The sequence below is a fragment of the Zophobas morio genome, unplaced genomic scaffold, assembly GCF_036711695.1.
Source record: "Zophobas morio isolate AGI-343-1 ecotype UQ-CSIRO unplaced genomic scaffold, CSIRO_AGI_Zmor_V1 ptg000004l, whole genome shotgun sequence".
NCBI lineage: Eukaryota > Metazoa > Arthropoda > Insecta > Coleoptera > Tenebrionidae > Zophobas > Zophobas morio.
In genome coordinates, this window is record NW_026972109.1 from 3511988 (window position 1) to 3526392 (window position 14405).

Genomic DNA, 14405 nt, shown 5'->3' on the forward strand with positions numbered 1-14405 from the left:
ATCAGGGGCGCCAACGTAACTGTCACGTAGTGCCAACCACCGTACTTTTTTTTTAAACATCAACACAAACTTTTTATAAAATTGTCAAAAAAAAAATGATTTTCGTGGTTGAAGCTGTGATAACCGATTGTGTGAGTTTCAAAACTGAGTGAAAGTAACTATTTGTGCGATTAAATTGTTTTGAGTTACATAACCTCTAAAAATTAACCCTACTTTTTTGTGCAAGATGTTGCAAACCGGACGACAACTCCGCAGGCTTTGTGCCGCCGCACAAAGTTTGTCTTTGAATCCGCCGACTTTACTGACCCGAAGGGGCTTAAAATTGCAGCAACACAGGTTCAAAAAGAACGACAGTACGATATCGCAGTTGTTCGTTCCGGTGCCTGTGAAGCCCAGTCCCGACGATATTAACGTGGGGGCTGAACTCACCGGCTCTTTAAACAAAGCCGACTTGCTTAAAGTGTTGAATAAGTTTTACCAGAAGAAGGAAATCAAGCAGTTGCTTTCAGAAAATGGACTTGACAGTAAGTGTGCAGCGGGTTGAAACTTAATTTTGATTAATTTTGCTAGATTATTTGCAACACCAGGCGTACGTTAGCTTTCGACGTTATTGTCTAGAAGCGCAAAATCTGCCTGTGGACCTCCACGTTGTGATAAGCGATATTTTACAAGGCGCGGGAAATGTTACTGATATTTTTCCCTATTTCTTGCGCCACTCCAAACAGATGTTTCCGCATTTGGAATGTATGGACGACTTGAAAAAGATATCGGATTTGAGGACCCCGGCGAATTGGTATCCTGAAGCGAGGGCTCTTAATCGGAAGGTGGTTTTTCATGCAGGTCCTACTAATTCAGGGAAGACTTATCATGCGCTTGAAAGTTTTATTACGGCGAAGTCTGGTGTTTATTGCGGGCCTTTGAAGTTACTGGCGGCTGAAGTCTTCAATAAAACAAATGCTAGAGTGAGTAACGTGGTTGAAGTAGAATTTTTAGATTGTGGAGTGATTTTAGGGTACTCCATGTGATTTAGTAACGGGAGAAGAAAGGAGGTTTGCGGATCCTTCTGGAACTTCGTCGTCGCATGTGGCTTGTACTGTTGAAATGACTTCCGTAAATACTCCATGTGAGTGTTTGTTGCGATGTCTAGGGTTTGAATTCGTTTTTTTTTTTACTTTTAATCGAGTACGTGGAAGATTTTTTTGTAAAGCAAGTATTATTTGAACTGAAGTTACCAAGAAAAAACTTTTTTTCAGGATGGTTAAAATGCTCCGAATCGGCTCTAAGAAGTGTCAATCTTATCGGAAAGTTTCTCAGGATTGTGTTTCGATGCTTAATTTTGATGCATCTCTTCAAATATCTGAGAAAAACATGTTTTTCTAAAGTTATAATGCAGTCAAATCGGTCCTAAAAGGTCTCAATCTCACCGGAAATTTTCTCAGGATTACGATTCTATACTTAATTTTGACGTATCGCTTCAATAGCTGTGAGAAACAAATTTTTCTGGTTTCTTTCATTTTTTTAAATTACTGAAACGTTCCTAAATCAATCGCGCGAGTTTGTGTAAAATTTTTAAAATGCGGTCGAATCGACTCTGAGAGGTGTCAATCTTACCGATAAATTGTCTAGGATAATTTTGATAATTTCTGCGCTTAATTTTGACGTATTCCTTCAAATAACCGACAACAAATCCAAGATCTTTAAAATCTGCCGAATCGGTCTTAAAAAGTATCAATCTTATCGGATTTTTTTTTTCAATTGTTAAAACTTTAGCAATCTTAATCGGCCCTACGAGGTGTCAATCTTATTGTAAAATTTCTCAGGATAGCGTTTGTGGTTGATTATTCCTTCAAAAAGCCGAGAAATACAACTTTTTTCAAGATCGTTAAATGTTGCACATCGGTCGCAAGAAGTATCAATCTTATCGGACGATTTCGCAGGATTACAAATAATCGTGAAAAACAAATTTTTCTGCCTTCCTTGATTTTTTTTTTGGATTATTAAAACGTTCCCAAATCGACAGAATGGGGTGTCTAAGATCATCAAAATACGACCTAACCTACTCTAAGAAGTGTCAATCCTATCGGAAAGTTTCTCAGGATAACATTTCCGTGGTTAATTTTCATGAATTCCTTCAAATAGTGGAGAAAGATATTTTTTCAATCAATCTTATCGGAAAATTTCTGAGAATTATCATTTTGGATTCAATTTTGATACGACCCTTCAAATAGTTGAGAAAAAATTTTTTTTGCCCTGCCCATTTTTTTTTAATTATTGAAACGTTGTTAAATCGACAGAGCGAGATGTCTAAGATCATCAAAATGAAACCTAATCGGTTCTAACAACTGTAAATCTTCTCGGAAAATTTCTCAGAAAAACGTTTATGTTCATGATTCTGAGGAATCTCCTTCGGATAACCAAGAAAAAAGTATTATTCTTTTTTGTGTAATTAAAATGCGGTTTAATCGGCCAGTCTTATCGGAAATTTTCTCAGGATCATGATTTTGTGTCTAATTTTGATGTATCGCTTCAAATAGCCGTGAAAAACAAATTTTTTGCACAGTTTGAATTTTTAAAATTACTAAAACATTCCCAAAATGGGGTGCGTGGTGTGTAAAATTATTAAAATGCGACCGAATCAGCCCTAAGTCGTGTCAATTTTATCGAAAAAGTTGTCTGGGTAACGTTTATGATGTATTTAATCTTGATTATTATAAGATTATTAAAATCCGCCAATCGGCCTTAAGAAGTATCAATCTTTATTGTATTTTTTTTTTTATTATTGAAACATTCTGAATCGACCGTACTGTTATTCAAAATGCGGCCTAATCGACCCTAACAGACGTCAATCTTATTGGTTACCATTCTCTGCCTAATTTTCATGCATCTCTTCAAATAGTTGAGATAAACAAATTTTTCTGCAGCCTTAAATTACTAAGACGTTCCCAAAATAATGGTGCGGGGTTTCTAAAATTATTAAAATGCGGCCGAATCGGTCCTAAGAGGTGTCAATCTTATCCAAGAATTTGTCAGGATAAAGTTTCTGTGCTTAATTTTGACGCATTTTTTCAAATAGCCTACAATTTTTTTCGCCAAGATAATTAAAATCCGCCGAATCGGCCTTAAGAAGTGTCAATCTTATTGAACGATTTCTCAGGATTACCATTCTGTGCCTAATTTTCATCCCTTCAGTTAGCCGAAAATAACAAATTTTTCCAAAATCATTAAAATGAGGTGGAATCGGCTCTAAAAGGTATCAATCTTATAGGATTTTTTTTTTAAATTATGAAAACATTCTGAAATCGATTGTACGTGTGTCAAAGGTCATCAAAATGCGCCCTAATCGGCCCTAAGAGATGTCAATCTTATTGGAAAATTTCTCAGGATAACCATTCTGTGTCTATTTTTCGTGCATGCTTTTAAATAGCCGAGAATAACACATTCTTCAAAAAATATTAAAAGTGCTTCAAATTGGCCCCAAAAGGGATCAGTTTTGTCAGAAAAAAAGAAACAATTTTTTCTGCCCTCCTTGATTTTTTTGTAATATTAAAAAGTCGCCAAATTAACCATGTTTAATCGGCCCTAAGAAGTGTCAATCTTACAGAAAAATTTCTCAAGATAAAGGTTCTGTGCTTAATTTTGACGCATTTCTTTAAAGAGCTGAGAATTTTTTTCCCAAGATCATTAAAATGCGCGGAATGAGCCTTAAGAATTATCAATCTTATCGTACAATTTTTTGAATTCTTAAAACGTTCCGACATCGACCGTACGGGTGTCGAGGTCATCAAAATGCGGTCTAATCGGCCCTAAGAGGTGTCAATCTTATTGGAAAGTTTCTCAGGATAGCGTTTGTGCTTGATAATCTATTCAAATAGCCGAGAAAAACAACTTTTTCTAAGATCATTAAATGCTTCGTATGGGCCTTAAGAAATATCAATCCTATTGGACGATTTCTCAGGATTGCCATTCTGTGCTTAACTTTCACGTATTCCTTCAAATAATCGAGAAAAACAAAATTTTTTGCCCTCCTTGATTTTTTTGTAATACTAAAAATCGCCAAATTGACCGTGCTAGGTGTCTAAAATGATCAAAATGCGTCTTAATCGACCTTGTCAATCTTATCGGAAAATTTATTACATTATTAAAACGTTCCGACATCGATCGTGGGGTTGTCTAGGGTCATTAAAAAGCGGCCTAATCAATTCTAAGAGGTGTCAATCTTATTGGAAAGTTTCTTAGGAAGGCGTTTGGGTTTTGATTATCTCCTTCAATAGCCGAGAAAAATAACTTTTTCCAAGGTGATTAAGTTTTGCGTATCGGCCTGAAGAAGTATCAATCTTATTGGACGATTTCTCAGGATTACCAATCTGTGCTTAATTTTCAAGCATTCCTCTAAATAAACGAGAAAAACAAAATTTTCTTCCCTTCTTGATTTTTTTGTAATATAAAAAGTCGCCAAATTGACCGTGCTAGGTGTCTAAGGTTATTAAAATGCGGCTTAGTCGGCCCTAAGAAGTGTCGATTTTACCAAAAAATTTCTCAGGATAACGTTTCTGTGTTTAATTTTGACACATTTCTTCAAATAGCTAAGATTTTTTTTCCTAAGATTTAAAATCCACCGAATCGGCCTTAGGAAATATCAATCTTATCGGAAAATTTATTGAATTATTAAGACCTTTCGAGATCGACCGTACGGGTATCTAAAGTCATCAAAATGCTGCTAATCGACCCTAAGAGGAGGCTATCTTATTGGAAAGTTTCTCAGGATAGCGTTTGTCCTTGATAATCTCTTCAAATAGCCGAGAAACACCATTTTTCCAAGATCATTAAATTTTGCGTATCGGTCTTAACAAGTATCAATCTTATTGGACGATTTCTCAGGATTCCCATTATGTGCTTAATTTTGATGCAGTCCTCCAAATAATTTAGAAAAACAAAATTTTCTGCTCTCCTTGATTTTTTTGTAATATTAAAAACTCGCCAAATTGACCATGCTAGGTGTCTACGATGATCAAAATGCGGATTAATCGTCTTAAAAGGTGTCAATCTTACTGGAAAGTGTCTCAGGATAAAGTTTCTAATGCTTATTTTTGACATATTTCTTCAAATACCAGGGAAGTTTTTTCCGAAGATCATTAAAATCCTCCGAATCGGCTTTAAGAAGTATCAATCTTATCGATTTTTTTTTGTAATTCCGATATCGACCGTACGGGTGTCGAAGGTCTCAAAATACGACCTAATCGACCCTAAGAGGGGTCAATCTTATTGGAAAGTTTCTCGGAATAGCGTTTGTGCTTGATTATCTCTTCAAATAGCCGAGAAAGACAACTTTTTCAAAGATCATTAAATTTTGCGTATTGGCCTTAAGAAGGATCAATCTTATTGGAAGATTTCTCAGGATTGCCATTCTGTGCTAATTTTCACACATTTTTTCAAATAATCGAGAAAAACAAAATTTTCTATCCTTCTTGATCTTTTTTTTTTGTAACATTAAAATGTCGCCAAATTGACCGTGCTAGGTATATAAGATTATCAAAATGCGGCTTAATCGGCCTTGAGAGTTGTCAATCTTATTTTTCAGGATAAAGTTTCTGTGCTTAATTTTGACGTATTTCTTTAAATAACTGAGATTTTTTTCCCGACATCTTTAAAATGCGCCGAATGAGCCTTAAGAATTCTCAATCTTATCGTAATTTTTTTTTAATTCTTAAAACGTTCCGACATCGACCGTACGGGTGTCTAACGTCATCAAAATGCTGCTAATCGACCCTAAGAGAAGTCAATCTTATTGGAAGGTTTCTCAGGATAGCGTTTGTGCTTGATAATCTCTTCAAATAGCCGAGAAAAACCATTTTTCCAAGATCAATAAATTTTGCGTATCGGTCTTAATAAGTATCAATCTTATTGGACGATTTCTCAGGATTCCCATTATGTGCTTAATTTTCACGCATTCTCCTTCAAATAATCGAGATAAACAAAATTTTCTGCTCTCCTTGATTTCTTTGTAATATTAAAAAGTCGTCAAATTAACTGTCTAAGATTACCAAAATGCGTCTTAATCGGCCCTAAGAGATGTCAATCTTACCGAACAGTTTCTCAAAATGAAGTATTTAATTGTGCTTAATTTTGAAGTATTTCTTCAAATAACCGAATTTTTTTCCCCTGAATCATTAAAATCCTCCGAATCGGCCGTAAGAAGTATCAATCTTATAGGAAAATTTACTGACTTATTAAAACGTTTGTACATCGACCGTACAGGTTTATCAAAATGCGGCCTAATCGACCCTAAGAGTTGTCAATCTTATTGGAAAGTTTCTCAGGATAGCGTTTGTGCTGGATTATCTCCTCAAATAGCCTAGAAAAACAACGTCTTCCAAGATGATTAAATTTTTTGTATCTGCTTTAAGATGTCAATCTTATTGGACGATTTGTCAGGGTTACATTCTGTGCTTAATTTTCACGCATTCCTTCAAATAATCGAGAAAAACAAAATTTTCTGTCCTTCTTAATCTTTTTGTAATATTAAAATGTGACCAAATTGACCGTGCTAGATGTCTAAGATTATCAAAATGTGGCTTAATCGGCCCTAAGAGGTGTCAATTTTACCGAAAATTTTCTCAGGATAAAGTTTCTGTGTTTAATTCTGATGCATTTCTCCAAATAGCCGAGAATTTTTTTTTTCGAGATCATTAAATTTCGCCGAATCGGTCTTAAGAAGTATCAATCTTATCGGAAAATTTATTGAATAATTAAAGTGTTCCTACATCGACCGTACGGGTGTCTAAGGTCATCAAAATGCGGCCTAATCGACCCTAAGACGCGTCAATTTTATTGGAAAGTTTCTCAAGATAGCATTGTTCTTGATTATTTTTTCAAATAGTCGAGAAAAGGAACTTTTTCCAAGCTCATTAAATTTTTCGTATCGGTCTCAAGAAGTATCAATCTTATTGGATGATTGCACAGGATTACTATTCTGGGTGTAATTTTCACGCATTCCTTCAAATAATCTAGAAAAACAAAATTTCTTTGGTTTTTTTTGTAAAATAAAAGTTGCCAAATTGACCGTGCTAGGTCTCTAAAATTATCAGAACGAGACTTAGTCGACCATAAGAGGTGTCAGTCTTACCGAAAATATTCTTACGACAAGTTTCCTGCGCTTAATTTTGACGCATTTCTTTAAATATCCGAGAATCTTTTTACCAAGATCATTCATATCCGACGAATCAGCCTTAAGAAGTATCAATCTTATTGGACGATTTCTCAGGATGACTATTCTGTGCTTAATTTTCACGCATTCCTTCAAATAATCGAGAAAAACAACATTTTTTCCCCTCCTTGATTTTTTTGTAATATTAAAAATCGCCAAATTGACCGTGCTAGGTGTCTAAGATTATCAAAATGCGGCTTAATCGGCCTTGAGAGGTGTCAATCTTATCGAAAATTTTCTTAGGATAAAGTTTCTGTGCTTAATTTTGCCGCATTTCTTTAAAAAGCTGGGAATCTTTTTACCAAGATCATTCATATCCGACGAATCAGCCTTAATCCATCTTATTGGAAAATTTCTCAGGATGGCCTTTGATTATTTCCTCAAATAGCTGATATAAAGAACTTTTTTCAAGATCATTAAATTTTTCGTATCGGCTTTAAGAAGTGTCAATCTTATTGGATGATTTCTCAGGATTACCATTAATAATTTTTGACGCATTCTTTTAAATAATCGAAGAAAACAAAATTTTCAGCCCTCCTTGATTTTTTTGTGTGTTAAGATCATGAAAGTGCGGTTTAATCGGCCCTAAGAGATGTCAATCTTATTGGAAAATTTCTCAGGATTACCACTGTGTGCCTAATTTTCATGCATCTCTTCAAATAGCCGAGAACAAATTTTCCAAAATCATTAAAATGTAGCCGAATCGGCCCTAAAATGTATCAATCTTATCGGAAATTTTTTCAGAATTACTATTTTGTCCCAAAAACGTACCAAAATTAATGTGTCAGTCCCACCTACGATCTCACAGTCCTACACAAAGTCCCAAAAATCCAAATGTCACAATGTATATGATGACGTAATAAACAAACCGACGGGATTGACCCTAGCAATCTTACATTTCCAGACGAAGTTGCCGTAATCGACGAAATCCAAATGGTAAAAGACCCTCAAAGAGGTTGGGCATGGAGTCGAGCATTCCTCGGCTTGATGGCCGAAGAAATCCACCTATGTGGTGAGGCAGGCGCCATCGACCTAATCAGCCAACTCTGCCTCACCACAAACGAAGACATGGAAGTGAGACACTATAAAAGACTGACTGAATTACATATCGAAGATTCAGCTTTAGGTAACTCTAGCCAGACCCGACACACTCACAAATACACCCTGATCACTTTCAAGGTAGTTTAGACAATGTAATGCCCGGCGACTGTATCGTATGCTTCAGCAAAAACGACATTTACTCAGTATCCAGAGGCATAGAGGCCACCGGTAAAGAAGTGGCCGTAATTTACGGGGGCCTACCACCCGGGACGAAATTAGCACAGGCGGCAAAATTCAACGACCCCGACAACAGCTGCAAAATTTTAGTAGCCACAGACGCAATCGGAATGGGGCTGAATTTGTACGTTGTTTTGACTTAAGTAATTCGTTTGACTTAATGCGTAATTGTAGGAGTATACGGAGGATTATTTTTTACTCTTTGATTAAACCGACCATGAATGAGAAAGGTGAGAAAGAAATGGACACGATATCAGTGTCTGCAGCTTTACAAATCGCTGGAAGGGCAGGCAGGTGGGATTTGTGTTTTTAATCATATCATAGCAGTGACAGTTTTATACTTGTAGATATGGAACTCAGTGGGAAAAAGGTTCCGTCACTACGTTCAAACCTGAAGATTTAAAAACCCTGCGTACGTTGTTAGAGTCACCTCCTGAACCCATAGTTCAGGCTGGTTTACACCCAACTGCCGAACAAATCGAGCTTTATGCGTACCATTTACCGAATTCGACCCTCAGTAACTTGATGGATATTTTCGTCAATCTGTCAACTGTAGACGACTCTTTATACTTTATGTGTAACGTGGACGATTTTAAATTTTTGGCCGACATGATTCAGCATGTGCCTCTACCTTTACGTGCCCGCTACGTCTTCTGTTGCGCCCCTATTAGTAAAAAAATGCCGTTCGTTTGCACCATGTTCCTTAAATTTACTAGGCAGTATAGCAAGAACGAGGCAATCACGTTTGATTGGCTCTGTCGTAACATCGGGTGGCCTTTGCAGCCCCCTAAGACAATCATCGATTTGGTTCATTTAGAGGCCGTGTTCGACGTGCTCGACTTGTATTTATGGCTGAGTTATCGTTTCATGGATTTGTTTAACGAGCCCGATTTGGTGCGCGATATGCAGAAGGAGTTAGATGTGATAATTCAGCAGGGGGTGATCCAGTTAACTAGGTTGTTGCGGAATTCGGAGACTGGGGTTAGTTCGGGGGCTCGGGCCGCCGACGAGGATGAGTTTGCGCTGAACAGACAAAAACAGTCGTATTTAAGAGGTGTTTATTGACTTATACAAATAGTAGCTATACATAACAGGTTTTCGTTACAGAACCAAAGTCTTTGATAGGCAGAGGTAGATTAACTGAACGACTCTTAGCGCAGGGGATTTTGACACCAAACATGTTGCACGAGTTGAAGAAGGAATGGAACAGAGACGGCGACGGCGACGACGACGGCAACGAGCCGAAGAAGACGAGAAGAAAACGAAAAACGAAATAGGAATGTCGGTTTTACATGTTTCTAAAAATTTTATTTTTACAAACATTTATCTATACTAGAAAAGAAAATTGTACATTTATTTGTGCTTAAGTGGTGATCGTTCGTGACGTCATTCCTGGAGGTCAGTACAGTTTGTTATTTAAGCCACTGTTATAATGAAATATAAAAATAGATACAAAAACATGATTTATTTTCAATTATTTACATGAAACATTAAGCGAATGAGTCTACAAAATGACCGTTATGGATATAAAAAATCATTGACTATGTACAAAAATAGGATTAATATCTTATCTTTAAAATTTGTACTAAACGTTCTTTACAATAACGTGAAGAGGGACGATCTAACACTAAATGATTATGTGCATCAATTAGTGGCGACGAATTGGCAGTTTAAGACGATTATTGATTTGCTTACGTTATTTTTTTAAGGAGTGGTACGCGGGCTTGTTGTGGAAAAGTGGGCGAATTCTCATTTTAATTAATTTCACTTAACACAAAAAATCGAGACTGTTTGCCTATAAATATTAATTAATTGCGGTCGCCAGACGTATAAAAACCACGGTGATGAAAGTTTAATGCGAGTATCAATTTTTTAATGCTGGTAACAAAATCGTAGCTGAGGCTGTGAATGTGTTGGTTTCAATGGAGCCCAAAAGTGCGACCCAGAAAACGTTTTGGTTTACAGTTGGCTGCGAGCAAAAGTTTGGTTGGCATCATGATTTTACAGCAATGAATGACAAAATTATTTCAAATTGTTTTATTGTAGTATTTAATTGTATTTTTATGGATTGATGTTTATTAAGATTTTAAAAAATGTTTGACAAGGATTGAGCGCTTAAAAGTGGCGTGCTAATTTTTTCGATCAAGTTAGGCAATAGCACCGCAAAAAAAAACCTCAAAATTGATTAATTCTATCGCCAGAACATGTCTGAAATACCACTTAATAGAAATAAGTCTTCCAATATGTCAGAAAGTTTATTTTTAAAATAATGATATTAGCATTGCAATTATTTGACAGTCTACTTGACAGTTATTTAATTGTCAAACTGAAGGAACGTGTTGGTATTGCCAACATTATAATTTTAAAAATAAATTTCATGAGGACTCTTTTTTCGATCACATGGTAACACTTTTTTTTTAAGATTCTAAAAAATCGCAATAGGATTTTTAAAATTTTTCAGTTTTTCGATTTTCCAACTTTTGATTACATATTTCAATTTTTTGTTTGTCAATTATATTGATTTTTCATTTTTCATGTCTCCAAATTTTAGATTTGCAATTTTTCGTTTCGGTTTATTTTTTTAATTTCCCGTTTTTTCAATGTCCTGATTTTATAATTATGCGTTTTTCAATGGGAAAATTTTCAATTCGGATTCTTCAATTATCCGATTTGTTAGTTTTTCGTTTTTTCAAATTTTCGGTTCTTGAATTTTTTATTTGCAATTTTACGAATGGAATGATTTTTCAAATATTGTTATATCAATTTTTCGGTATTAATTTTTTCAGTTTCTCGATATTTCATTTTTCAATTTTTCGATCCTCCGTTGTTTTTCGACTTTACAGTTCTGACAATTCTATAATTTTTCGATTTTACAATTTTTGGGTTTTCGAATTTTTCGAGTCGATTCGTTTTTCTTTTCAATTTTGGGTTTTTTTAGTTCTTCGATTTGCAATTTTCCTATTTTGCAATTTTTCTTTTTTGCAATTTTTTGATTTGTCAATTTTTTAGTTTTTCGATGATGCAATTTTTCAATTTTTCGTTTCTACAATTTTTCAATTTTTCAGTTTCTTTATTTTTCAATGTTTCACCAAAAAAAAAAACAAATGTATTAAAACTGATATTTTGAAAATTGCAAAAAAAAGATTTTTGATTATTTTTCCTAAATATCGGAATATGGAGAATTCGAAAAATTTTAAAATCGAAAGATTTAAAAGAGAAAACTAAAAATCGGAAAACCAAAAGATCGAGAAATATAAGATCGAAAAATTGACTCTTGTACAAACTAAAAAATCGAAAAACTCGAAAATGGAAAAAATAAAAATTTGGAAAATTGAAAAATCGACAAATTAAAAGTAGAGAAACAAAAAACCGAAAATTTTTAAAATCGAAAACCGGTAACAACGAAAAATTAAAAAATCCAAGAATTGAGAAATCGAAAAATTGAAAAATCAATAAATTAAAAATTTTTGTTTCTCAATTATTTCGATTTTTCAATTTTTGATGTCTCCAAATTTTCAACTTGCAATTTTTCGTTTCGGTTTTTATTTTCTTTATTTTTTCAATGTTCTGATTTTATAATTATTCTTTTTTCAATAGGAAAATTTTCAATTTGGATTCTTCAATTATCTTATTTTCAAATTTTCAATTTTTTAGTTTTCCGTTTTTTCAATCTTTTATTTACAATTTTACGAATGGAATGATTTTTCAATTATTGGATTTTAAACCTTTTTCAATTTTTTAGTTTTTGTTTTTTCAGTTTTTGTTTTTTCAGTGTCCCGATATTTCATTTTTCAATTTTTCGATCCTCCGTTTTTCGACAATTCTATAATTTTTCGATTTCACTATTTTTGGGTTTACGAATTTTTTTAATAGATTCGTTTTTTTTTCAGTTTTTCAGCTCATTAATTGTTTTCGATTTTTGGTTTTTCAGAGTTTCAATTTTTCGTTTTTTTGTTTTCGAATTTCGCAATTTTTCAATTTTTCCTTTCTATAATTTTTCGATTTTTCACATTTTCGATTTTTCAGTGTCTTTATTTTTCAGTGTTTCACCAAAAAACACAAATTTATTAAAACTGATATTTTCAAAAATTGCAAAAAAATATTTTAGATTATTTTTCCTGATGGACTGTATAAAATCTACAATTTTAAATATCGGAATATGGAGAATTCGAAAAATTGAAAAATCGAAAGATTTAAAAGAGAAAACTAAAAATCGGAAAACTGAAAGATCGAGAAATTGAATCTTGTAAAAATTGAGAAATAGAAAAACTGGAAAATGGGATAAACAAAAATTTGGGAAATTGAAAAATCGACAAATTAAAACTAGAGAAACAAAAAACCGAAAATTTTTAAAATCGAAAACCGGCAAGAACGAAAAATTGAATAATTAAACACTGAGAAGTCGAAAAATTAAAAAATCTAAGAATTGAGAAAACGAAAAATTGAAAAATCAACAAATTAAAAATTTTTGTTTCTCAATTATTTCGATTTTTCCATTTTTCATGTCTACAAATTTTCGATTTGCAATTTTTCGTTTCGGTTTTTATTTTCTTTATTTTTTCAATTTTTCGGTTTTTCAATGTTCTGATTTTGTAATTATTCTTTTTTCAATAGGTCCGATTTTCAAATTTTTGATTTTTTAGTTTTTCGTTCAGTTCTTAATTTTCTTTATTTTTTCAATTAGTCGGTTTTCGATGTTTCGGTTTTGTAATTTCTTGTTTTTTTGAATTTGAATTTTTTCAATTATTGGATTTTAAACCTTTTTCATTCATTCAATTTATCAATTTTTCATTTTCTTTTCAGTTTCCCGATATTTCATTTTTTTTTCGGTTTTACTATTTTTGGGTTTTCGATTTTTAAGTTTCCCGATTTTTAGTTTTTCATTGTTCGAAATTTTCGTTTCTTTAGTTTTCCGATTTATAATTTTCCTATTTTGCAATCTTTCGTTTTGCAGTCTTTTGATTTGTCATTTTTTTCTGATTTTTTAGGTTTTCGATTTTGCAATTTTTCAATTTTTTGATTTTCACATTTTCGATTTTTCATTTTCTTAATTTTTCAACGTTTCAGCAAAAAAAAAGATTAATACCGATATTTTGAAAAATTGAGATTTTAGATTATTTTTCCTAATGGACTGTATAAAATCTATAATTTTAAATATTGACAGATTAAAACTAGAGAAACAAAAAACCGAAAATTTAAAAATCAAAAACCTGTAACAACGAAAAATTGAATAATTAAAAACTGAGAAGTCGAAAAATTGAAAAATCTAAAAACTGAGAAATTGAAAAATCGACAAATTAGAATCATTTTTGAATTTTTAAATATTCGAATCAAAAAATGAAAAACTTCGAAATTGTAAAATAAAAAAATCAAAAGAAAAACAAGAAAGTATACGACGAAAAATTTGGAAAATCTGAAAATTGGAAATGAAGAACTTGCAAAATTGAAAAATAGAAAGATTAAAAATTGAGAAAATTAAAAATCGGAAAATTGAATAATTAGAATTCCAAAAACTGCAAAATTGGAAAATTTAAGAATTGTAAAATCGAAAATTGAAAAATCAAAAACTGAATAAACGAAAAATTATAAAATCGAAGTAAATTCTGAAAAAACAAAGGAAATGAAGAAACGAAGAATTGTGATATAAAATCGAGAAAATGAAAAATAAAAATCAAGAACTTAAAAAACTGACGAGACGAAAATTTTAAAAATCTAAAAATTGAGAAATCGAAAAATTGAAAAATCGACAAATTAAAAATCATTTTTGAATTTTTAAATTTTCGAAAAATGAACTTCGAAATTGTAAAATTCAAAAATCAAAAGAAAAACGAAAAGTATAAGACGAAAACATTGGAAAATCTGAAAATTGGAAATGAAGAACTTCAAAAATTGAAAAAACGACAAATTGAAACATGGAAAGACT

The 14405-nt window shown here is 32.8% G+C and overlaps 1 protein-coding gene across 1 annotated transcript; it reads left to right on the plus strand.

The window, feature by feature from the left end:
- The first annotated feature begins 7 nt into the window (after nucleotides 1-7).
- On the plus strand, nucleotides 8-9945 carry LOC135137739 (ATP-dependent RNA helicase SUV3 homolog, mitochondrial). Its single transcript, XM_064067473.1, has 8 exons — nucleotides 8-524; nucleotides 571-962; nucleotides 1012-1123; nucleotides 8109-8330; nucleotides 8384-8606; nucleotides 8657-8776; nucleotides 8830-9536; nucleotides 9590-9945. The coding sequence occupies exons 1-8, from the start codon at nucleotides 227-229 to the stop codon at nucleotides 9757-9759; spliced, it is 2244 nt and encodes a 747-aa protein (XP_063923543.1). The 5' UTR covers nucleotides 8-226; the 3' UTR covers nucleotides 9760-9945.
- The last annotated feature ends 4460 nt before the right edge of the window (nucleotides 9946-14405 follow it).

Excerpts from the sequence above, each read along its gene's own strand:
- LOC135137739 (XM_064067473.1), top strand. The coding sequence starts at position 227 with ATGTTGCAAACCGGACGACAACTCCGCAGGCTTTGTGCCGCCGCACAA. Across the intron at positions 525-570 it reads TTCAGAAAATGGACTTGACA|ATTATTTGCAACACCAGGCG; the intron begins GTAAGTGTGCAG and ends TAATTTTGCTAG. Across the intron at positions 963-1,011 it reads TCAATAAAACAAATGCTAGA|GGTACTCCATGTGATTTAGT; the intron begins GTGAGTAACGTG and ends GAGTGATTTTAG.